Below are 21,554 nucleotides of genomic sequence, written 5' to 3' on the forward strand. Positions count from 1 at the left end.
CAGGAAAATACCAAAGTCTTGTAAAGGAGGATGGCTCGTACTCTCTCCAGTACAGTTAGTTTCTTTTGTTTAACAACTACAGTTAGTTTGAGCAAGAGTTTTCTATCCTAACCCCAATATCCACACACTTTTGTGTGTGTGCGACTTTAGGTTATATGCCCAATCCAGTGGGAAAAAATCAGTTTTTATTTAGCACGCTTTATTAAGTAGAAATTCCAACTAAATATTTCAGATATTAATAAAATAGGATAACTCGGAGAAGACATAGGAAAAAATAAATAAATAAAATAATAATAATAATAAAGTGGAAAATGTTGGGTACCACTGAAATATAAAAATGAATTAAAAGCGGTGGACAAAATACAAAATTTTGGAATTGAGACAATGTTGGAAATGGAAATAAGTACTATGGAGAGAGTGCTGTTGAAACCTGAAGCCGACTCCAACCCCTGAAAGCTAAGTATGAGGCCACCGTCCCATCTTCGTCTCTCAAAATTCAGAACACACAAGAATTTCTGCTTTTTATATATGAAAAAAAAAATAGAAAAATACGCACATACAGATACAGTTTTTTCAATCGAATATATATATCTTACCATAAATATTTGATCATGAAAAATTAAAATGTTGCACTTTACTTTGTCAAGTCCATATTTATTAATTACGAATATATTTTTAATAACAAAAAATTAGTTCTTGATGGCTTTCAAGATGTTGCATTCTTTCATTGCTGTAGAATTTATATATTGATCGCCTTGTATAAAAGAGACTTACCATATCATTTTCACATTTCAAGATAGTTGGGGATAGAAAATTCTTATTCTTGAGTCGAATTAAATATTTTTTAATTCTGTATCAATTATACAATAAGTATATTGCATTTTTCATATAATTGATTCAAGTTCAATTAAAATCAATTTGAATTAGAAATTTTTTCCCAAAAAAAAATAAAGTAAAAGTATTATTATATGTTTCTTGGATGTAAATCAAATTTAAGTGTGTTGATTAGTGCAAATTATAGTGTGGGTAGGATAGGGTCCACATTGCCAATAGGAGGGCCAACATAGAATAGTACATCAAATGGGCTCCGACCCTACATTGTCCTTCCATACTCACACACAGCCCAAAACACCCGTGGTATGTCCTTTCCTCCCACACCCCCACCTTTCTCAATAAATACCTTCACGCCCTTCCCTCCTCCTCACCTCCACCTTCACTTCCCCTTCACACAATTCAAAAACTCAAAACCAAACTCATCAATCACTACCCCTCCTCAACTCCAAATGGCTATCAAGAAATCAAACAAGCTCCCACAAGCAGCAGCCTTGAAGCAAATCTTGAGACGATGTTCCAGTCTGGGCAAGAAAAACGGCTACGACGATCAACACGAGCTGCCGGACGACGTCCCCAAAGGCCACTTCGCCGTCTACGTCGGCGAGAATCGAAGCAGACACATTGTGCCCATCTCGTTCTTGAGTCATCCAGAGTTCCAGTGTCTGCTCAGAAGAGCTGAAGAAGAGTTCGGGTTTGATCACGAAATGGGTCTCACCATTCCTTGTGAAGAAGTCGTTTTCCGATCCCTAACTTCAATGCTCAGATGAAGAAGAGACTGAGAAAGGGGAGGTCAATCGGAATTTTTTTTTTCTTTTTCTTTTTATTTTGAAGAAAGATGATTAAGATGAAATGCAGCATGCATCTGTGGGCTGCTTTTTTATCTTTTTTTAACATCTTCTTCATGTTTTTTGTGTTTTTTTCTTTTTTTGGGTGGGGGGGTGGGGGTGTGGAGGTTTTAATCCCAGTTTAATTAGGTTTGTAATTTTAGTGACCTCTAACCCAAGACCCATGAATTTATGTTTTCTGGGTTGGATTTGTAGAAAAGAGTTTGTAATTTTCCTCCCAGAGGCAGAGGTGTTTGTCTACACCCTGGGACTGGGAGAGTATTTCATGAGAATCATCTAATATTCTTTCTCTAATTCTCTATATATCTTCTCCCTCTATTATTATTTCATTTTATTATATTCTACTTTAACACTCGCATCACGTATTAAAAAAAAATCAGATTATATTTATATTTCAGAAAATATTTTACGTATATGAAGCCTGTATTTTAATAAAATACAAGATACAACATTTTAAGAAAAACAAAAACTTGAAATTTAGTCATATATATATATATAAGTCGTACTAGTAAATAATTATGAAAAAAATCTTATCATGGGACCACTCTCTAGAGGTAACTATTTGTGCTGAACATAAATTCTGAGACGGGGAATGTGGATCGCAAGAACGACGTGTTATCATCATTTTAAAAAAATTAAAAAATATATATATAGTATGTTCTTTGTATATATTTTATTTTTTCTTTCATCAAAATATAAACTCAAAGAAAAAAAAAGAGAGAGAGAGAGCGATAATAAACATGAATAAACTATAAAATTGCAATATCCTGATCATATTATATATAAATACATACAAATATGCACTCAATGAAATTTCTTTTAATTATAATTTATAATTATTTTAAATAAATGAGTTTAGCGTACTTAGACTTGCACACTTTTATAGAGTGCAACATAAATTGGGGTGCATTGTAAAGGCGAGGTGGTGTATGAAAATGAAAAGTCGTGTATGCGTTCTTGTCTTATATACTTTGATCATTTTCTTGTACTAAAAACACAGAAGAAATCCAATCTGCATGGATTTAGTATTGCATTGGCTCTACCCATATCTCTTTCCTCCATCCCAACAATAACAACAATAAATAATTGATGGGCCAACAAAGAATTCCACCTTATATTATAGACAGAAAGCAGTGGTTAGATTCGCTTAGTTGAGTACATAAAAATTTGTCAATTTTTCTCAACGCACGCGCCTTAATTCTAATATAAGATGGACATCTCGTAAGAAATCTTGAATTCAAACCATTGGACTGTCCCAGTTACAAGAAAAATGTATCCTGTCAAAAAAAGAAAATTATGATGTGATGATGATCCTTTAGAATTGGGGGAGGTAGGAGCAGTAATTAAGTAAAGAAGGGGTTTACCTCTTATAACTAATCACTACAATAAAAGCAGCTATGGCTTTTAAATTCCTTTGTCTCTGTTTTCTATTTCACTTTCACCCCCACCAACATTCTGACACACACAACTCTTTGCATGAATCTGTTGCCCCCCCTTCCCTTCTCCTCATCCCATCCCACATTCAATATTCACAACTCATGAGCATGATATGATATGATTCTTCACCCACATTTCTGGTTGGGATTTACTGCACCTCTCTCTGGAACTCAAAATGAAATTATTGCCTATTTGAATATTTGTCACTGCGTCCAAAAACACATTTATACGCCTTCATGCATCACTTTGTCCTTTTTTAAGATTAAAAATTTGAATTTAATATGTATGTGTTTTTGTGTGTGTGGGTGGCCAAAGAATACGACGTCTGACTTTATATAAATTGATTCTGCTCATCCCCTAAAATATTAAAAATTGAATTCTGCAACCACTTTAAAATAAATAAGAAACTCCGTTTCGTATTTACCTACCTACACCACATTCACTTGATTCTTTTCTTTTTCTCAATTCTAAATTATTGTTGGAGATTGTATTACAACAATTTTGATTGATGTCCTTATTTCTTCTCTCTATATAAATGTTTGTAAATAAATTTATAGGAAAAAATGCAATTTATTCCTATGACATGACAAATATTATAAATAAATAAATAAATAATAAATTCCTCTTTGTATTTTGAAAACTGATTACTCCTATTTAAACTATTAATAAGGGATAATTTGTCTTATTTTCAAAATACAAGGAATAATTTGTTTAACCATTGAAAAATGATTTCTCCCTACCATCAAAAATTGTTACTCTGAGTTAAGGCTAGTAGGGTCAGGTCGACTTGACTTGATTAATAAAAACAATCAACTTTTTACTGTGTTTCGGTATTTTTTATTGGGACAAATATTTCGCTAAAATAATGAGTATGATATTAGTAAAAAAAATTGAATGAAAATTCATATTTATTCATAATTAACTTATTACAATTCTTTTATTATAAAAATGAAGATATATCTCGTCACATGCGTTATCATATGACATTGTATATGGGTAATTTGGATACGAAAAACTTATTTGACCTACAATAGATTAGTGATAAATCAATTAGGGTTAAATACACACTCATTCAACTTTTTGGTGATATCAGTACATTTAGTGAATTTTAACTAACACATGGGCCTATTTGTTAGCCAAAAACAATTGCTTTTCAAATTACATAAAGATCTACACTATATATAAAGGGAGATCACCTCTTTGGTGTCTCCTTTTATTTTTTTTTTATATTTTATCTTTTGAAAGTTATTTCTTTTTTTTTTCCTCATTCCTCTTCATTCTGTGACTATCTTTTTACAAATTTAATATTAACCTATTATTTTGTATATATTTTATTAAATAATAAAATATTTTATTTTAAATGATATTTATAAAAATTAAACACAAATAAAATGTGCTATAAATTATTAATTAGGTATAATTATATCAAAACTTTGAAAGGGACTGGTTAATTATCCCTACGATGAGAGAAGAATATGGTGGTGAGTGGTTTAGTTATGCAATTACGTACAGGGGGACCGGTAATTACGTACGAGGGGGACCAACCATTGATAATCCGTACTCCGTTCTATTTCAGGTTCCCTCTGCTACTTGTGCACTTTACCTTCACTACTGTTTCCTCATACCCCTTCAGAATACACTTACAATTTTCATTCAGATTTTTTTAATTATAAATTAATATTATTTGAGGTATATAATAAAAGAAAATTTAATTTATTGTATAATATGAGGTGTAGATAAGATGGAAAAACAGATGAAGCATAAGCACAGGAGGAGGAAGCTTCCTTTTCTTTGGTATTGTACCAGAATTTTAGGGGCGGATGATCCAAAATCTTTCCGGGTCCACCCGTACTACAACAGGTGGGGCTTCTGGCACGTGACCCTTGCCCCGCCTCTGTTTTTTCGGTGCAATGCGCCGCTCCACTATCAATTATCATCAAGTAGAAGTACAGAATATACATATTAAGTGGGCCAGCCCATACCCGGTAGTATTTCGGATTCAAGCAGCTGGCAGGGTGGGTCTATTTCACTAGGCCCAGACCATGTGATTTATCCAACCAGTTGCCATCAATTTTAGGATAATGATCGACACATCAAATTTCCATCAAACAAACCGTCTTTAGTTTGGATCAGTTTGACTTGAAAATAATTAAATAATTCAGATCCCAATTATCACACAAATTCATCATTCAGATTAATACAAGATTTGTTTCATTGAAATTCCTGTCCTTGATTGCTTGACTCATTAGTCGTTATTTTGGCCTCTCACAAAATCAATCACTAATAGCGCCATATTATCCACTCAAAAGGCTTATCAACGGGTTTCAACTCTCTCTTAGTTTCCTACTATTCATAATAAACGCGCTTTTAATTATTTTGGGATGGACGACAAGGGCCACAGAAGGTGGGTTCAGGGTGTACGGATTGATGGGCCAGAAAGACAGATATGAGGAGTTACAAGCCCATATTGGTCCTTGCAATTTATCAATGATTGAGATTTGAACATAAGATTAGAACTGGAGTCTGCTATTTGTGCTGATGCAATGAACACGCCACGGACATACTTGTAATTTCAATATATTTTTTCAAATACATCAATAATTGTAAATTAATTAACATATTACTATTACAACATTCAATATGTAATACATCAATATTTATAAATCAATCAATAAATTCACAAGAAATTAAAAAAACAACATACTACTATAAAAATAAACTAAATACTTATACCTGTAGAAGTTAGAACTCAAACTTACAACTTTTTTACTGTAATACCTCAATCTCACGACTAAAACAAAACAAGGGATCATTGGTCCAAAAATAATGAAAATGATCTTTTATCACATTTTGGCGACACCAATATGTAATAGACATGATAACGTCTCATATATTGGCATTTGGTGTTATGCTTAATTTGTGAAAAGATTATTAAAAAAAATCCCAAATAGACTGCTTGCCGATAAAGATTAATGGATTGGACCCAGAAAGCAAATATAAGAAAAATATGCTCCCCGATTCGACATGAGCATAAATTAAAATGAATTTGACGTTGGGTCGTGTCTAAGCCCTAGAATATGTTCATTCTTAGGTCCACTAGCTATCAACACAAAAGATTTATGAGTTACTGATCATACCATGTTTTGGATCCATATATCTGAAGCCCATAATGCAAAAGTTGGTTTTAGTTTAGTTTCATGCAAATGCTTCACTGTTGTTATCCACATTTTCAAAGTCAACAATCAACATTGCGTAGTTTGGTTAATTGTTTGTACAAGCTCCATACCTTGAGCTACACTTTAAAACGACTGCCTCAAATATAGTAATGAAAACAAAAGCAGTTAACGTACATGCATGTGATAATCATACGTTGGACAATGCCCTTTCTTTCCCAGGCATTTCTCAATATCGTCAAATTTTAGGCGCATCTATCATCAATAAACACAAACAAGTTGGTCTTATCCTTTCAAATACCTCTGCAAAATCAAATTCCCCCAAAGAGTATACACAATTTATATGTAGATGATGATAACAATTTGCTGCCTGTGTCGGAAACTAAGGAAGTTAATTAGAAAATGAAAAATTCAAAGGGAATAATACATTGCTACTTCCTTAAACTATTCAAAACTGGTTACCTCATGTGAGCTAATAGAATAGTAAATTTTAGTGAATTTCGAGGATCCCCACAATCACAAAAGACAACGTTTAATATCAACAGTTTAGCATGTGATAATTATCCATTGCCAAATCAAGGAAGATCCACAATTTGAAATAGACGGTTGCAAATAACCCCGTCTTGAACTAGGGATCGAAGATGGTTCGGCCCATTGCACCTCCTACCAATATCCCTAGCAAACAAATCGAGAAAGAAAAAAAAAAAAAGAAAAAAAAGAAAAAGAAAAAGAGATTCCTCCCGAAAAAGAAAAACGATTCCGACGTGAGGAAAAGGCTGTGATTATAGTGGGAAGTCATCAGGCAGTGTACCCGTAGAGCAACGGCCTTGATTCGCCGAAAAAATCTGGGTTCTCATTCCTGACGCCCACGTGGCAGCATCGCAGCTGGAAGTCCGACTTAACCGGGTCGCCTAGGGACACGAATTGGAGGATCTCCTCGAATAGAGTTTCGTCACACGGAATCGCCAGCGGCCCCGAATTGTTGGCGAAGCCGTACTCCTCCTCGGCTTGGCTGAGCAGCCGCCTGAAAATGGGGTGGTTAAGATACGTCGCGCGCACGATGAACCTCCGGCAACTGCTCCCCACACTGACCGCAACATGTCCGGCAGGAACGTCCGATGGCAAACGGAGGGATGCTGCCTGCGACGCGGCTTTCCTGCGCCATGACCGGAGCATTTGCCGGATTCTCACGATGTGCCGGATTTTGTTGCTTTTTCCCATTGTATTGGGTGAGAGAGGAGAGAAGGTGATGAGTGGAAAACGCTTTTGGCCTTTGAACTCCAAAACTCCCGTTGATGAGGGATCTTATAAGCCTCGTCTACCCACATAGCCCCTGGATTTACAATTATTTACGATATTAATGCTAACCAACCCGATTTATATCCATCGGTCAAAATTTTGTTTAAATATATGGTCATTTACAAATACCTATCAATTAACGTTACTTTAGTATTTAAATAATTTCAAATAACTCAATTAATACTTGAATTTTTCACCATTCATATCACTTGTATACAATATTGATGTTTTTCATTTGTTTGATCTATTTATCTTTTTATTTAATTGTTATTTTACCCTTAAATATTAAAATAAAAATATATCAAAAAATAACCCACATAAATCGCTATCAATATATTTTCTATTTATATAAATCATCTTTAAATATTTATTAAAAAAATATTTTATATTAATAGTCAAGTCGACTTAATTGCATGTGCGGCTTTAAAATTTCCAGAATTAATTAATCTACAGAAAACTTACGTACATTTGCAAATTGCAATGAACTTAATTTGAGAGAAAAAAAAATATATTAATGGTGTCGTTCAAAAAAAGCATAGTATGAGATTATGCCTAAGATAGGAAATATCCAAAAAGTAATTAATTAAATATATATATATATAGATATCAAGAATATTTGGTTATGATTAATGGGATAACTCCAATTCAAAACGCACTTTGATCTACGTCTATTCTTACGGATAAGAATTAACAGATTGATTTCCTTATTAATTAGATCAAAGATAATAGCCCTTCACACCTGCTTCTTTCCTTATTTTACACCTTTTCTTTCTCTACCTATTTTAATGCCAATTTTAACTATTTTTTTTTATCTAAACATGATATCAATTTCCCTAATATCCAGATGTTAGGGTTAAATCAAAGCTACCCTTGTACCTATAAATTAGGGGATGTTGGATCTGCGTGATGATATGATTGGTATAGACTGTAATTTTTTTTTTTTAAAAAAAATATTATTGCATCTATCATGTGATGGTCTGATACGGTCGGATTTGGTTTGAGCAAAAATTATTGATTTAAGCATGCCTTTGATGTGATTTTCACTAATCCAAGTTTACAACAATTACATTAAGTGCTACCATCATTAATGATTTGTGATTATTCTAAGCAAGATAGATTCGGTGCAACACTGATTAATCAGTGCAGTGGAAAGAGGTGATTTTCCCTGTTACCCTTAATTATTATCATTTCTTGTCTCGAGTTGTCTGCTTAATTAGCACAGTAATGCGCGATTAAATTAGTTAATCTTGTAAAGATTTGGGGAATATATACTGGGGACCTTGTCTTCCAGCTTAGTCAACTTTAATTGTCTATTAGTGTTTCTTGAATTATTTAAGGGCCCTCCCTCTCCCTCACATCACATGCTTAATTATCATAAGGATTTATACTTCCCATCTTACCCTTCTTTAATTTTTTAGGTTATTCATTTATTCATACCCATTTTCTTCCACATTTAAAAAAACCAAAAATATTATTTCTTTATTATATTAAAGTATCGATATCTTATTATACACAACATATAATTTAGAGTAAAAAATCTAAAGTAATAAGAGAAAAATACTATAAGTAATATAAGAACATGTCTAATATCGATTGCAAATAAGAAATTTGAGTAGTTCATAAGTCTCAACAACTTCTCTATTTAACGAGTCACTTTTTTAGGATAAAATCGCAATGCAAGGCAACATCATTTGGCACAATCTATGCTCGTCACAGGTCCTTTGTCTTAAGGGGGTTATTATATTAGTAGAACAATGAAATATAAAATTGTATTAAGATATCAAGCAACAAAGTAATTAGCAATTAACATTCAACTATATATCAACTATTATTGAGATACATGAATGTGCATATTAAGTAGTATTGTTGGTTGTGCTACATTAATTATGGGGCCGTTGCATAGCTAAGCTTATAAAATGCTATAAATATCCAAGTATTATAGTCGCTTGCATTATAATAATCATTTATTATTAGGGCTCGTGCTCTGCTCACCATACATTCATTCAATCCTTGGAAAATACCAGACACAGGTCATGAATACACGTGCACATTGAAGGTCAACTTTTCTCTGTAATTGTCCCAACCTTATTGGGCCTTAAATTGGAGTTCTCATGGCTTATATTGGGCTAGACCCAGATAGTAAGCCCAATAGTTCATTGTTTTTGATAAATTTCCCACCAGATATCTCCACGGAAGATTTTCATACATATAAATATATTCCCTAAATTACCCTTGACCGGCGAAGGGATATTCTGGATTTTGTACCCTCGCCTTCTCTCCCACCGATAATATTCTCTAATGCCGCACCTTCTAATCCACCGTTCAACAATAACTCTCCCATGTTTCATCGCGCATTCCACGCCGTCATGTAGCCGTCTCGCCTCCGTCGGCCTGCGTCGTCCGGCGCAGAACCGGCTAATTAGCAGCGCCACATGCGTCGGCGATGGAAATGCCGCAAACAGAACGATTATATGCATGGCGAACCCTAGGAGGGTGAAAATGGTGGCGAAGCAGATCAGGAGAGAGCTCTCCGATATGTTGCTAACCGATAAGGTTTTGCAGTATGCGGTGTTGCCTGAAGCTGCTTTAGGCGCCGATCGCTATCTGTCGTCGCTTACTACAATAAGTGATGTTGAAGTCTCTGCTGATTTGCAGGTTAGTAGTTTAATTCCTTTTACGTTGATTACGGCAATTTTGTGCCGAGGCGATGTACAACTGCTGAAGCAGACAGTACTATTATGCCGCAACAAGTTGGTTTGAGGTAGATAGAAAGACCAAAATTCTCACGGAGTTAATTAAGCGACATACTTAGAATTAGAAATACTTCGATCAAAGTTTTTATATATTACTTTTTTTACCATTGCTATACTGTATGCTCAAATCTGGAGCCAAACAACAGTTTTAGTTCTGAAATCATCGAGCGAAGTCAGTTTAAAGTAACTTTTATCATCTTCTGTCTTACTAATGATATAAATGCTTTGTTATGGGTATTTTATTTTCAATCATTGAAGTGTAATTTGGTTTTGATCCCATGCCCTAGCTGTGATGGCATCGCTTCTTGCAGGATCTTAAAGAAGATGAATGTGTTCACTTCTCATGGTGAAAAATGTAAGAAGCTGAGACATTTGATAAATAGCACCAAGAATCAATATGAATTAGTATGTGAAACCAAAGGAATACTTGTTTGTGCATGTTGTTTTAGATATCTCATGACTATTCAGCTGTCAATTCTGAAACTAGATTGCAGAATAATGCAAACTTTGTTTGGATTGTAGTTTAATTGATACATGCATTGGATGTCAACTTCTTAGGATTAGATTCACTTGTGTATTCAAAGTTCATAAGATCCTCTGTTTGCATTGGACGAGTGTAAGACTGCTCCTGTATAGTTAGCATTTTCTAGCACTAGGATTGATTGTTACTTCACCTTTAAGGAGGTTCTTGTCCTGTTTAATCTTTATGTGAAACTTTAAGTATGGTAAGAAGAGTTGTGAATTTGGTTGTTTGGGTAGAAAACTTTAAAGGTGCTGATTCAGTTATCATATGAGTTTTATATTAAATCTTAAGCATCGTGTTTGCTCTGCCCTTAGGTTGTTAAAGTGTATGTCTCTGTTTTTGGAGATGAAAGAGGAAAAGAAGTTGCTCTAGCAGGGCTCAAGTCAAAAGCAAAATATGTTCGTAGTGAACTGGGCAAGCGTATGAAGTTGCGGCTCACTCCTGAGATTCGATTCCTCGAAGATGAGTCTCTAGAACGAGGAAGCAGGGTTAGATTTCCACTAGTCTTTTCCTTGTTCAGTTATCATATTTCACTTATTAGGACCCTACATCATGTTTGTGAGTGTGACTTAAAGTCTCATTTTTCGTATGGTATTGCGGTTGTAGTATTGGATTCAAAAGAGAATGTTTGCTTAGATTTTCCTGAGCACCAGAATGTTTTCAAGGAAACTGTTGTTGAAGTATCTTTTTATCTAATTCTTCTAGGAGATGGTGTCTATGGACATCTAGAAAGTACTGATGATGCCAGAATCTTATCACCTATTTCCTCTACAAGATATCTTATGCAAGAGATTTTGCACTGCCTCTTTTCATATAATGCATTCAACTTTTCTGCTATGGCGCTACATGTTCTGCTAAATGTCCGTTACTCATATTGAAATTATTATACATGCTGACATGACTTTGCTGGCTACCTGTCCATATGGCATGTGCTTAGTTCCTAAAACCACAAATTATTGAGATAAATTATGAGGGCTCCGAGGTGAACTTTTGCGTATGTGGCATGATCTTCTTGGAGTCGCTTGTTATAAATTGAAAAACGGTCAATTATGAGTTTTAACTGTTGACTTGATTTTCTGCAGATGTATCACTATTTTAGTTAATTTGGCTAATTGAAGGGTTGTGTCTTTTACTCTCATAACCGTTCGATGTTGTATCTGATTCAGGTAATAGCTATATTAGATAGAATAAAGGATGAGAATGAGAGAAAAGTAACAAAAGATCAAGTTTACGATTCAGGGGAGTTTGCTGATGGAAGCAATGACAATGTGGAGTGGGAGGGTGATGACCTTGATGATGAAGGCATCATTTATGTTAAGTAGTCTGGTCGAGCACATTGCAGACACTCTGCAATCTGGACAGGGGGTTACTTCATTACTGGTTAGTTCAGTCACCATTAGATGTAAAGAATTATAACTATGAATTCACATTTGCAGTACTGCCTGGCGATTGATGTTGAAACTGGCTTGTTAAAAAGTTTACTGTAGCTGCTTGGACCTCATTTTGTACAAAAATATACTAATTCTTTGCAAGTTAACACTATCATTGCAGTACTCTTAACATAGACTACCTGAGCCATTAGATTTTGGACAGGGGGTTACTTCATTACTGGTTAGTTCAGTCACCATTAGATGTAAAGAATTATAACTATGAATTCACATTTGCAGTACTGCCTGGCGATTGATGTTGAAACTGGCTTGTTAAAAAGTTTACTGTAGCTGCTTGGACCTCATTTTGTACAAAAATATACTAATTCTTTGCAAGTTAACACTATCATTGCAGTACTCTTAACATAGACTACCTGAGCCATTAGATTTTCCAAAAGAAATTGCCTGTTGGAAATGTTTTTGCTTCCTCATACTCTTATACTTTCTCAAGAAAAGTTACGGGGTTGCAGTCTCATCTCCATGAGTTTGCAGTAGTTAGTTGATTGCTTTAGCTTTTGCATATTTCATTTGAATTTCCACTGAAGCTGAGTAATTTCTTAATTCACTTTGTGTATTATGCAAGGACTCACGAGTTTTCTACATGATTAGTAGTACCCCACGAAGCATTAGAGGATTATTTGGTGCGCTTGCAAACATGTAGGTATGTTTTTTATTTATTTTGGAGCCAAGCATTAGAATCCATTTACTGCTGCAGGTTTGGTCTTCTGCATTAGGAGAACATGCACTCAGTGGTTTGTGTGATCTCAACTGCTCAAGGTTTAAGTTTCTGCTGCGTTGAAGTTCTCCCAGTGCTTATTGGATTCGGGCAAATTGTCAACCCAGAACTAATGGACAATAGTATCTATGAAAATTCTTTGTAAATATATGCTCTCTCCCTCTCTCTCTCATGCGGGCATGCACGTCTGTGTTTTGAGTGCCCAGTTTTTGCACCTCCTGTATTGGCACTTGCGCACATGTCAAGCATCAGTTAAACAAATGGGATGAATTTTCCGCATAGGAGTTGTCCAACAGACTGGATGCTGTATGAATTAAACAGATTAGGCAAGCATAAAAGATGTAACATGGGTTGGCATTGCAGAAGCACAAGATAATCGAATGTTTCACAATAATCTACCATCAAACTATTGCCAAAAAACACGACCAAAGGAAATTCCTCAAAGCTGCTTGCTCAGAGCTTATAAGCTCAAGATGCCAAACATACGGAAATTAACTCCGTAGCATTGCACAAATCCGTCAAAGAAGTGATCTCTTGCTGTAGGTGCAAATATAATTGTTTTTCCTATTGAGCTAATATCATTTGGCCGTCTTCAATGTATTGTCAAAACTGAAACGAAATGACGGAGATTAAAGCAAGAACCTCGCAACCATTGTCCGCAAGCTGAAACGTTACACAGACATTTATGGTCCTGCACATCAGGCCCGCATGGAAAACTATTTTTTCTCATAATTATTTTCATTAGTGAACCAAATCAAAAACACAATTCTTTGCTCTAGTGGTGCCCTTTAGCTTCAGCTTTCTTATGAGACTTGGCCTGCATCTGGTAAAATAATAAAAAGGCGAATGTAAGCCTTCTCAAGCAATCACATGACAAGATGAAATCAGCAATAAAGGGCATTGTTACGAACACTTCGCATGGCTAGGAAAGACTAGACAAGTGCAGAAAAGAATTGGATATGATACATATAATATTTTACATCACTACTAGGCAAGTGATGTAAAAGAATAGAAAATTTGTGCAGATGCATGCGTATAGAAAAGGAAGGAACTTATTCAGCAACATGCACCAGCTATGCGGATGATCAACTTAAATGAACACGCATGCAGGCAGCATATGTTATTTTAGTGTTAAGTTTTCCATCCCAGAGGAGATCAAAGTGTATGCGGACTGCCTATTCTGAAAGAGTAACAATGTTGTTCAAGCTGTAGTATTCATGAATGAGTTTCACAAATGACTACAATTGTATATTGATTCAGGGGGTTAGGAACTGGGATTCACCCATTTTTTCTCAAACAGAGTTGGATGACAATCTCATTCTACCGCAGAGTATAGAGATTTTCAAATAAGTTTTCCAGTACAAAGTTGAGGTAAAGAAGTTTGGTAGTCAATCCTATGTCTTGTAATGAAGTGAACCAGCTATACTAGAAAGATGACATAGAATATCACAAACACATGTCCAGCACTCAATATTTAAATACAAAACATTTCTCATGTAGCCAATGTCCAACAGATCAGAAATTTTAGGCTCCATTTGATTTTAACCCCAATACAACACGCCCAAATTAAAACAATGCAAATTTGGTATCAAGTTTTATATTATGAACACATAACTAACTCCTTGATTTGACACCACCAACATTACATTCAACTGACATATAACATCAGATTTAGCACTATTGGAAACATAACCAAACACCTGTCCATTTCTGAATTTTAAAAACAAATCGGCCATGTAGATTATTGTTTTCAAATGAATACCAAGGGCATAATCTTGTCAGTTTCCCCAATGCATTCAACCAAAACTCTGGAAGCCAGAACCTTTTCTTGTAAGGAAAAAGAAGATAGACAATAGCTGAAAGGATATAACAATTTCCAGGCAATAAGAGATTACTGAAACACTTCTAATCAAGGCACTCATGAAAGAAACAATTCTTTTAGGCACTACAACAATGCAATACTCATAAAGTCAAACTCAATCAAGGTAATCAATCAAACTAGCCAGCAATCATGCAACAAATTTCATCGTCGTCTATTGGTTCTGAAATGAGGCCCCTGCCTGTATATATTCATGAAAATATTTCAATTTACAGTTTGACTATACATCTGGAGATCTGAAAACCTCATCACCTATGTTCATTAACTTCAACTCAAACAAACATAAGTAAACTTAATCCAATTTCAGTTACACTCTCAATATTGAATTATGCGATATCAAATCTAATTTCAACAACAGTGGTGAAACTTTTTGAGAATAAAAGTTAAAAAGATAGCTCAAGCTATATATTTGGGCAGATAAGTCATCCCCACCGACAGATCTAAATATAGTCAACACCAAACCGCGGAAGGAATGATCGAATTAACAATCCACCGATTGATTTAAAATAACAACTAAGTAAAATCAAAGCGCAAAACAGTATAGAATAAATATCCATTCATATTTCTATTTATCTCCTACGAACGGAGAGAATGAAAACAAAAATAAAAAGGAAAAATACCTTAAGAATCTTCAGTTTTACGCTGCCGTAAACCAGTCCGAACGAGAAAGCGGAAACCCTAGCGACCTGCCCCAGTCAATGAAGCTCAAATAAATTCTCAATAAATAAAAGTATAGTATTTGTATACACTTAAATATACGGATGCAGCAGATCGGATGATGAAATGCAACTTACCAAAGCGAGTGTGCTGGTGCCGGAGTACGGTCCAGGAGGAGGCGCCATTGTTGCGAGCTCTGAACAGAAATATATGGCAAAGATGAAACGCACGCCGGAATTCTCCTCTTCTAGTTTTCTTCTTTCCAATTGGTATCGTTTCCTTTCCACGTTTTGTTTGTTTGCAGAGTTTGAGAAAACACACACTCTCTCTCTCTCTCTCTCTAAAAGGGAGTACTGAAGTTTGGAAATCTGAACCTTTTCGGCCCAGTTGTTTGTTCAGGGCTCAAGTATTGTGGGCTACGAAGCATACTAGTATTCAGCTCTTTATGAGGTTGGGCTGGGCCCACGAAGACACACTAAATCAAAATATCTGAAATTTTCAATTTTAGAACAATGAACAGAACGACGTTGCTTTGTTTGCACGCGAACCCTTCAAATAAACCCCAAACTGGTCCCCTCCACTTCTACCCCCACTACCTCACCAGCTCCACTCCACTGTCTGCCATCTCTCTCTCTCTCTCTGTTTGATTTTCACCACTGCATAATCCGAAGCAGAATTCGGGATGTCGTCGAGCCAGAAGGTGAGGGCATCGCACATACTGATAAAGCATGAAGGATCCCGGCGGAAGTCCTCCTGGAAGGACCCGGAGGGCCGCCGCATCTCCTCCACCACAAGGGGCCAGGCCGTCGCCCAGCTCAAAACTATCCGCGATGACATCCTTTCCGGAAAATCAAGATTTGAAGATATTGCGTCTCAGTTTTCCGACTGCAGCTCAGCCAAGCGCGGCGGCGATCTTGGTATGCAAATTGAAATTTTTATTCTCCAAATGGGATATTTTGGTCTTTTCAGTTTCATCATTTTTTGACTTGATTCCCCTTGAGACACTATTTAATTCTTATTTCTAGGTTTCGTTTAGCTTTATCTGTCGCGACATATTGTCCGGTTTGATGTTTTCCGTTTTATGCTTGCTAGAACACTCTGATGATCGGATGATTTGTTGAAACTTTTATGAAATATTATGATGAACTTTGGGAGCAATTATGAGAAAATTACTATACGTCGATTATATGGAGAGATAAGTAATGGGCTATGATCAGTATTAGATCCTGATCTTATGTACTCCTTTGTGCTGCTTGTAACCAACGGCCCTCTGTCGTGGATGCTCTAGGTTGAGATTTGCTTTAGTGGCATGCCCAGCTTGCACAATAGCATGTCCTTTGTGTGACTGGTATGACGTTCTGATGTAAATGGTCCATATTTGCCGTTTGAACCTCAAGATTCTGTATGTTAATATACTCTCTGTTCTGCTTTGTCCTTCAGTTTGCATATAATTTTCATAGGATGAACCGCGAGCTTAGTAAAGGATATGTCACTATTTTCAGCTCTTTTACATTTCTTTTGATCTCATTACAATGTAAAAGGTTTAAACCGCATGCAACCTATTTAATTGTTTGACTCTCTCTTCTCATGAGTTGTCTGCATTATTTTCTCCAGCAGGAAACTTTCATTGGTTGCTTGCCTAAGTACCCTGGCTTGACTTTGTCCTGTGTGTTTCTAAGTGGTTAATTTCTGATAATTATAATATTTTTGGAGATGTGTCAGTTTCATGATTTCCCTGTCCTTGCATTCTTGTGGCATCATCAAAATTTCATGTTTATTCTATCGTGCAAAGAAACTGTTTGGAGTTGGAAATCATTTTCATCTTTTTATGAGAAGCAATGTTGCCCTTCACTGTCCACGTTGACTTTGATCAGTTCTATGGTTTCAACTTTTGAGCCCTTTTAACCGCACTTGTCTTTATTCTTGACATTCCATTAGTGTGAGCTGCACGTTATTTTATTTTCAGTTCTGAGAAGTGTTAGTTTATGTGGCTTGTAAGTCAGAGTTCTTTACTTGAGCATAACCTAATCTCAAGATTGGGATCTCATTATGTTTGTTCTTTCAGGCCCTTTTGGCCGTGGTCAGATGCAGAAACCATTTGAAGATGCCACATACGGGTTGAAGGTTGGTGAAATTAGTGATATTGTTGATACAGATAGCGGAGTTCACATAATCATGAGAACAGGTTGATCAGACCCGGTTACAGCAAGGAAGAATAGTTCCTGCATCAAACTACAACATGCCAAATAAAGACTCTACGCATTTTTATGCTCTTAACATCACTCTCTCTCTTTCTTTCCCCACGATACTCAATATTATAACTAATTTATTTGGCAAGATGTATGACATTTTCTCCGTGGACTATAGTAAATAAGTTCCCTTCTTCTTGAAGAGTGTACTGAACAACCAAATTCCTATACTTCACCCCAAGTTGGATTATCTATTCTGGTATCTTGAGAAATTTTTGTTATGTTTACAAGCAAATAGATATGCATCCTTGTGATTTTTATTAATATGAAACTCATACTTGTCGTCAAGGTTTTACTTGAGCTCTGCTCTGGCAGCTAGGATGCAGTTTGATTGCTCTAACTTCTATAACGGTAGCAGCTACAAAATCCAGCTTTGAGCCATTGACATTATAGTATGTTGATTCAGGATCATCAACTATTGAAAAGTGAAAACTGTATGTATCTTCCAAAGCAGACATTGACAGAGCAGTTGCGGTTGGTGCTATTGGGGATAATGGCCCAGATACGAACTTGATTGGATAAAAGGGGGTGTGGGATATTCCCCTTCGTCCATATAGTTGTTAGCCAATTCTCTTGGCCCCAAACAACTTGGACCTTGCTATCACAAACTCAAAAACCACATGTTCCTGAAAATGGCTTCCAAATTCTTATCACCCATATCTTTTTGCTAGCGTAACGTGGACTTAGTATTTGGGGTGGGGGTCGAGCTTTCTTATGGAAAAGTTTGAGACCATCCAATGGTCTGTTGAATTTGGGTGTTTTTGGTTAAAGTTTAATAAGATGTCAAAAAAAGTGAGTATATGGTGAAGATGTTATAGTGAGAGTGGGAGTCCTGAACAAGAATATTGTATTTGTAGCTACACATCCATGGAAAAATTCCAGTTTCATTATCGAGTTTGGTGTTTGGCAGTTAGCCGATTGGAATTGAAGTGGGAGTCAAAAGTAGCAGCATCCCTCAGCCATTCATTGAGCCCACAAAACAAAAAAGCTTTACCCGAATCTTAGTTTTAAAAACACACGCACAGCCGCTGCCACTGCCACCACAATCATATCAATCATATTTTAATATCGCTCTGATTCCCTTTTTATTATTATTATTTCCCTGCTCACTCTTACCTTTTAATTATGTCCATCAATTAAAATTCTATTTCTTTAACCCCACGACGCCGTATCACCATCATGGACCAAAAAAAAGAGGAGGGTGCCGAATTTTAGAAAAAAAATAAATTTATAATTCAATTCTAACCACCCTTCCGGGAGAAGTAACTCATTCTTAAAAGACTCTGATTTATAATTTCTGACAATTCCAGTCTCTATATAAATTTAATAATAATAATTATTATTTTATTAATTATTGCTATTATTATTGAAACTGATCTTTTTTTCCGAATCTGGGAATCCAATTCTCCAATATTACTTACTAAAAATAACCACCGAAGATGTGAGTAAGGAAGAACAAGAACACGTCAAACAAGTGACGTCACGCTACTAGATTGTCTACGTATTTCACCGTCTCAGTTCGTTCAATTCTGTCCCTTGGGACCATAACAGACCAATCATGTTCCTCCGTGATACTCCCAGTTGTCACCGCAGTGTATCTTAGTTACCCCTAACCTTCTGAGTTTCTCTCCCTCCTCAGACAACATAAAGCCACCAAAACCTAGTCCACCTCCTTTGGCTATTCATAGTCCGCCGCCCCACCCCAGCGTCCTTTATCTCCCTCTTCTATTCCCATGGCCACCGCCACCACTGCCGCCTCCGCTCCTCCTTCGGCTTCCGCCTATCCCGCGTCCTCCGCTACTCGCTTCTCCCCTATCTCTCCGTCCTCCAAGTCGCTCTCCTCCCTCTTCCCCAAAATCTTTCCAAAACCCCTTCATATTACTCCCGCAAAGAATCCCATCTCAGATATCGTCTCATCCTACAAGAACACAATCAATTCAGGTACTGATAACGCACTATTTTTTCATGATGATGACGATAAACCTCGGGAAGAATGTGGGGTGGTGGGTATTTACGGAGACCCGGAAGCCTCCCGCCTCTGCTATTTGGCTCTCCACGCACTGCAGCACCGCGGCCAAGAGGGCGCGGGGATTGTGGCGGTGCACGATAACGTCCTCCAGTCTGTCACCGGAGTTGGGCTCGTATCCGAGGTTTTTAACCAGTCAAAATTGGATAAGTTGCCAGGAGATATAGCCATAGGCCACGTGAGATATTCTACAGCTGGATCGTCTATGCTTAAAAACGTACAGCCTTTTGTTGCGGGTTACAGATTCGGGTCGGTTGGGGTTGCCCACAACGGGAACTTGGTAAATTACCAAGCTTTGCGGGCGGAGCTTGAAGAGAATGGATCGATTTTCAACACGAGCTCGGATACGGAGGTGGTTCTGCACTTGATTGCTATATCAAAAGCCCGGCCGTTCTTTATGAGAATAGTCGAGGCTTGTGAAAAGCTGGAGGGTGCTTATTCGATGGTTTTCTTGACAGAGGACAAGCTCGTGGCGGTTCGTGACCCGTTTGGTTTCCGCCCGTTGGTCATGGGTAGGAGGAGCAATGGTGCCGTGGTTTTTGCTTCTGAGACTTGCGCATTGGATTTGATTGAGGCCACATACGAGAGAGAAGTTTTTCCTGGAGAAGTTCTTGTGGTGGATAAGGAAGGGGTTCGGTCGCTGTGTTTGATGCGTCACCCGCAGCCCAAATCATGTATTTTCGAGCATATTTACTTTGCACTGCCGAATTCTGTGGTTTTTGGGAGATCCGTGTACGAGTCGAGGCGGGCATTTGGGGAAATCTTAGCTACTGAGGCGCCAGTGGAGTGTGATGTGGTGATTGCGGTGCCCGATTCAGGGGTTGTTGCTGCGCTAGGATATGCTGCCAAAGCTGGTGTACCGTTTCAGCAGGGCTTGATTAGGTCACATTACGTTGGGAGGACGTTTATCGAGCCTTCTCAGAAGATTAGGGACTTTGGCGTGAAGCTGAAATTATCGCCAGTTAGGGCCGTCTTGGAGGGCAAACGTGTTGTTGTGGTGGATGATTCAATCGTCAGAGGAACGACTTCTTCCAAGATCGTTAGGTTGTTGAAGGAAGCTGGTGCTAAGGAGGTTCACATGAGAATTGCGAGCCCTCCAATCATAGGCTCGTGTTATTATGGAGTTGATACTCCTAGTGCGGAGGAGTTGATATCGAATAGGATGAGCGTGGAGGAGATTAGGGAGTTTATTGGGTCAGATTCGCTTGCGTTTCTGCCATTTGAGAGCTTGAAGAATTTGCTGGGGAATGATTCTCCCAACTTCTGTTATGCTTGCTTTTCTGGGAAGTACCCGGTGCAGCCAACTGGTAAAGTGAAGAGGGTTGGGGATTTTCTTGATGATGGATTGAGTGGAAGTATGGGGTCTATTGATGGAGGTTGGCTTCCTCAGACCAAAAATCAAGAGGGGGTGGGAGTTGGGAAACTCAAGGTGAAGGAGGAGATCAAGTCCTCTGCTTAGGAGTGATCTATTTAGCATTTTAGTTCTGGATACACACTAGTCTCCACATTTACCTCTGATTATAAAGCTTTTCTGGTCATGGAAAGATCGGATCCCTAGTTCAATTAAATGAAACACATGTTTTTTTGTTTCGCAATTTGACTGCTTTATGTTGGAAGTATGGGTGTCGGACCAATTGCTCATACAAAAATTTTGGCTGTACTCTATTTATTCATTTTAATATTTAATGTGGGCGATAAGTGCTGGATTGGATTTAT

General features: G+C 37.0%; 6 protein-coding genes across 11 annotated transcripts; 4 read left to right on the plus strand and 2 right to left on the minus strand.

Moving 5' to 3' along the window:
• Positions 1 to 1,171: 1,171 nt before the first annotated feature.
• On the plus strand, positions 1,172 to 1,675 carry LOC105169738 (auxin-responsive protein SAUR50). Its single transcript, XM_011090231.3, has one exon. It carries the CDS (start codon positions 1,284 to 1,286, stop codon positions 1,599 to 1,601), a length of 318 nt encoding a protein of 105 aa, XP_011088533.2. The 5' UTR covers positions 1,172 to 1,283; the 3' UTR covers positions 1,602 to 1,675.
• Positions 1,676 to 6,820: 5,145 nt separating this feature from the next.
• LOC105169739 (auxin-induced protein 6B) lies at positions 6,821 to 7,553 on the minus strand. The gene has a single exon (XM_011090232.3). It carries the CDS (start codon positions 7,508 to 7,510, stop codon positions 7,088 to 7,090), a length of 423 nt encoding a protein of 140 aa, XP_011088534.1. The 5' UTR covers positions 7,511 to 7,553; the 3' UTR covers positions 6,821 to 7,087.
• A 2,233-nt stretch (positions 7,554 to 9,786) lies between these two features.
• LOC105169740 (ribosome-binding factor A family protein) lies at positions 9,787 to 13,306 on the plus strand. Of its 6 annotated transcripts, none has more exons than XM_020695885.2 (5): positions 9,787 to 10,243; positions 11,179 to 11,352; positions 12,031 to 12,475; positions 12,875 to 12,932; positions 13,007 to 13,306. In XM_020695885.2, exons 1-3 carry the CDS (start codon positions 9,887 to 9,889, stop codon positions 12,184 to 12,186), a joined length of 687 nt encoding a protein of 228 aa, XP_020551544.2. In that variant the 5' UTR covers positions 9,787 to 9,886; the 3' UTR covers positions 12,187 to 12,475; positions 12,875 to 12,932; positions 13,007 to 13,306. The 6 variants fall into 6 exon arrangements, with proteins under 6 accessions (XP_020551544.2, XP_011088537.2, XP_020551542.2 ...); XM_011090235.3 differs by having other exon boundaries at positions 12,031 to 12,244; XM_020695883.2 differs by having other exon boundaries at positions 12,875 to 13,306.
• A 56-nt stretch (positions 13,307 to 13,362) lies between these two features.
• On the minus strand, positions 13,363 to 15,957 carry LOC105169741 (uncharacterized). Its single transcript, XM_011090237.3, has 3 exons — positions 15,701 to 15,957; positions 15,527 to 15,592; positions 13,363 to 13,850 (listed from the first exon to the last, which is right to left on the minus strand). Exons 1-3 carry the CDS (start codon positions 15,746 to 15,748, stop codon positions 13,803 to 13,805), a joined length of 162 nt encoding a protein of 53 aa, XP_011088539.1. The 5' UTR covers positions 15,749 to 15,957; the 3' UTR covers positions 13,363 to 13,802.
• Positions 15,958 to 16,125: 168 nt separating this feature from the next.
• On the plus strand, positions 16,126 to 18,024 carry LOC105169742 (peptidyl-prolyl cis-trans isomerase Pin1). The gene is made up of 2 exons (XM_011090239.3): positions 16,126 to 16,480; positions 17,629 to 18,024. The coding sequence occupies exons 1-2, from the start codon at positions 16,246 to 16,248 to the stop codon at positions 17,751 to 17,753; spliced, it is 360 nt and encodes a 119-aa protein (XP_011088541.1). The 5' UTR covers positions 16,126 to 16,245; the 3' UTR covers positions 17,754 to 18,024.
• Positions 18,025 to 19,464: 1,440 nt separating this feature from the next.
• Positions 19,465 to 21,553, plus strand: LOC105169743 (amidophosphoribosyltransferase, chloroplastic). Its single transcript, XM_011090240.3, has one exon. It carries the CDS (start codon positions 19,546 to 19,548, stop codon positions 21,295 to 21,297), a length of 1,752 nt encoding a protein of 583 aa, XP_011088542.1. The 5' UTR covers positions 19,465 to 19,545; the 3' UTR covers positions 21,298 to 21,553.
• The last annotated feature ends 1 nt before the right edge of the window (position 21,554 follows it).

Source organism: Sesamum indicum, linkage group LG8, assembly GCF_026168435.1.
Source record: "Sesamum indicum cultivar Baizhima isolate 11 linkage group LG8, ASM2616843v1, whole genome shotgun sequence".
Classification (NCBI taxonomy): Eukaryota; Viridiplantae; Streptophyta; class Magnoliopsida; order Lamiales; family Pedaliaceae; genus Sesamum; species Sesamum indicum.

Coding starts and splice junctions, on each gene's coding strand:
- LOC105169740 (XM_020695883.2), top strand. CDS start 9,887: ATGCCGCACCTTCTAATCCACCGTTCAACAATAACTCTCCCATGTTTC. Junction 10,244..11,178: donor AAGTCTCTGCTGATTTGCAG/GTTAGTAGTTTA, acceptor CTCTGCCCTTAG/GTTGTTAAAGTGTATGTCTC. Junction 11,353..12,030: donor CTCTAGAACGAGGAAGCAGG/GTTAGATTTCCA, acceptor TATCTGATTCAG/GTAATAGCTATATTAGATAG.
- LOC105169738 (XM_011090231.3), top strand. CDS start 1,284: ATGGCTATCAAGAAATCAAACAAGCTCCCACAAGCAGCAGCCTTGAAG.
- LOC105169742 (XM_011090239.3), top strand. CDS start 16,246: ATGTCGTCGAGCCAGAAGGTGAGGGCATCGCACATACTGATAAAGCAT. Junction 16,481..17,628: donor CAAGCGCGGCGGCGATCTTG/GTATGCAAATTG, acceptor TTGTTCTTTCAG/GCCCTTTTGGCCGTGGTCAG.
- LOC105169741 (XM_011090237.3), bottom strand. CDS start 15,748: ATGGCGCCTCCTCCTGGACCGTACTCCGGCACCAGCACACTCGCTTTG. Junction 15,593..15,700: donor GCACCAGCACACTCGCTTTG/GTAAGTTGCATT, acceptor TGACTGGGGCAG/GTCGCTAGGGTTTCCGCTTT. Junction 13,851..15,526: donor TAAAACTGAAGATTCTTAAG/GTATTTTTCCTT, acceptor TTATTTTACCAG/ATGCAGGCCAAGTCTCATAA.
- LOC105169739 (XM_011090232.3), bottom strand. CDS start 7,510: ATGGGAAAAAGCAACAAAATCCGGCACATCGTGAGAATCCGGCAAATG.
- LOC105169743 (XM_011090240.3), top strand. CDS start 19,546: ATGGCCACCGCCACCACTGCCGCCTCCGCTCCTCCTTCGGCTTCCGCC.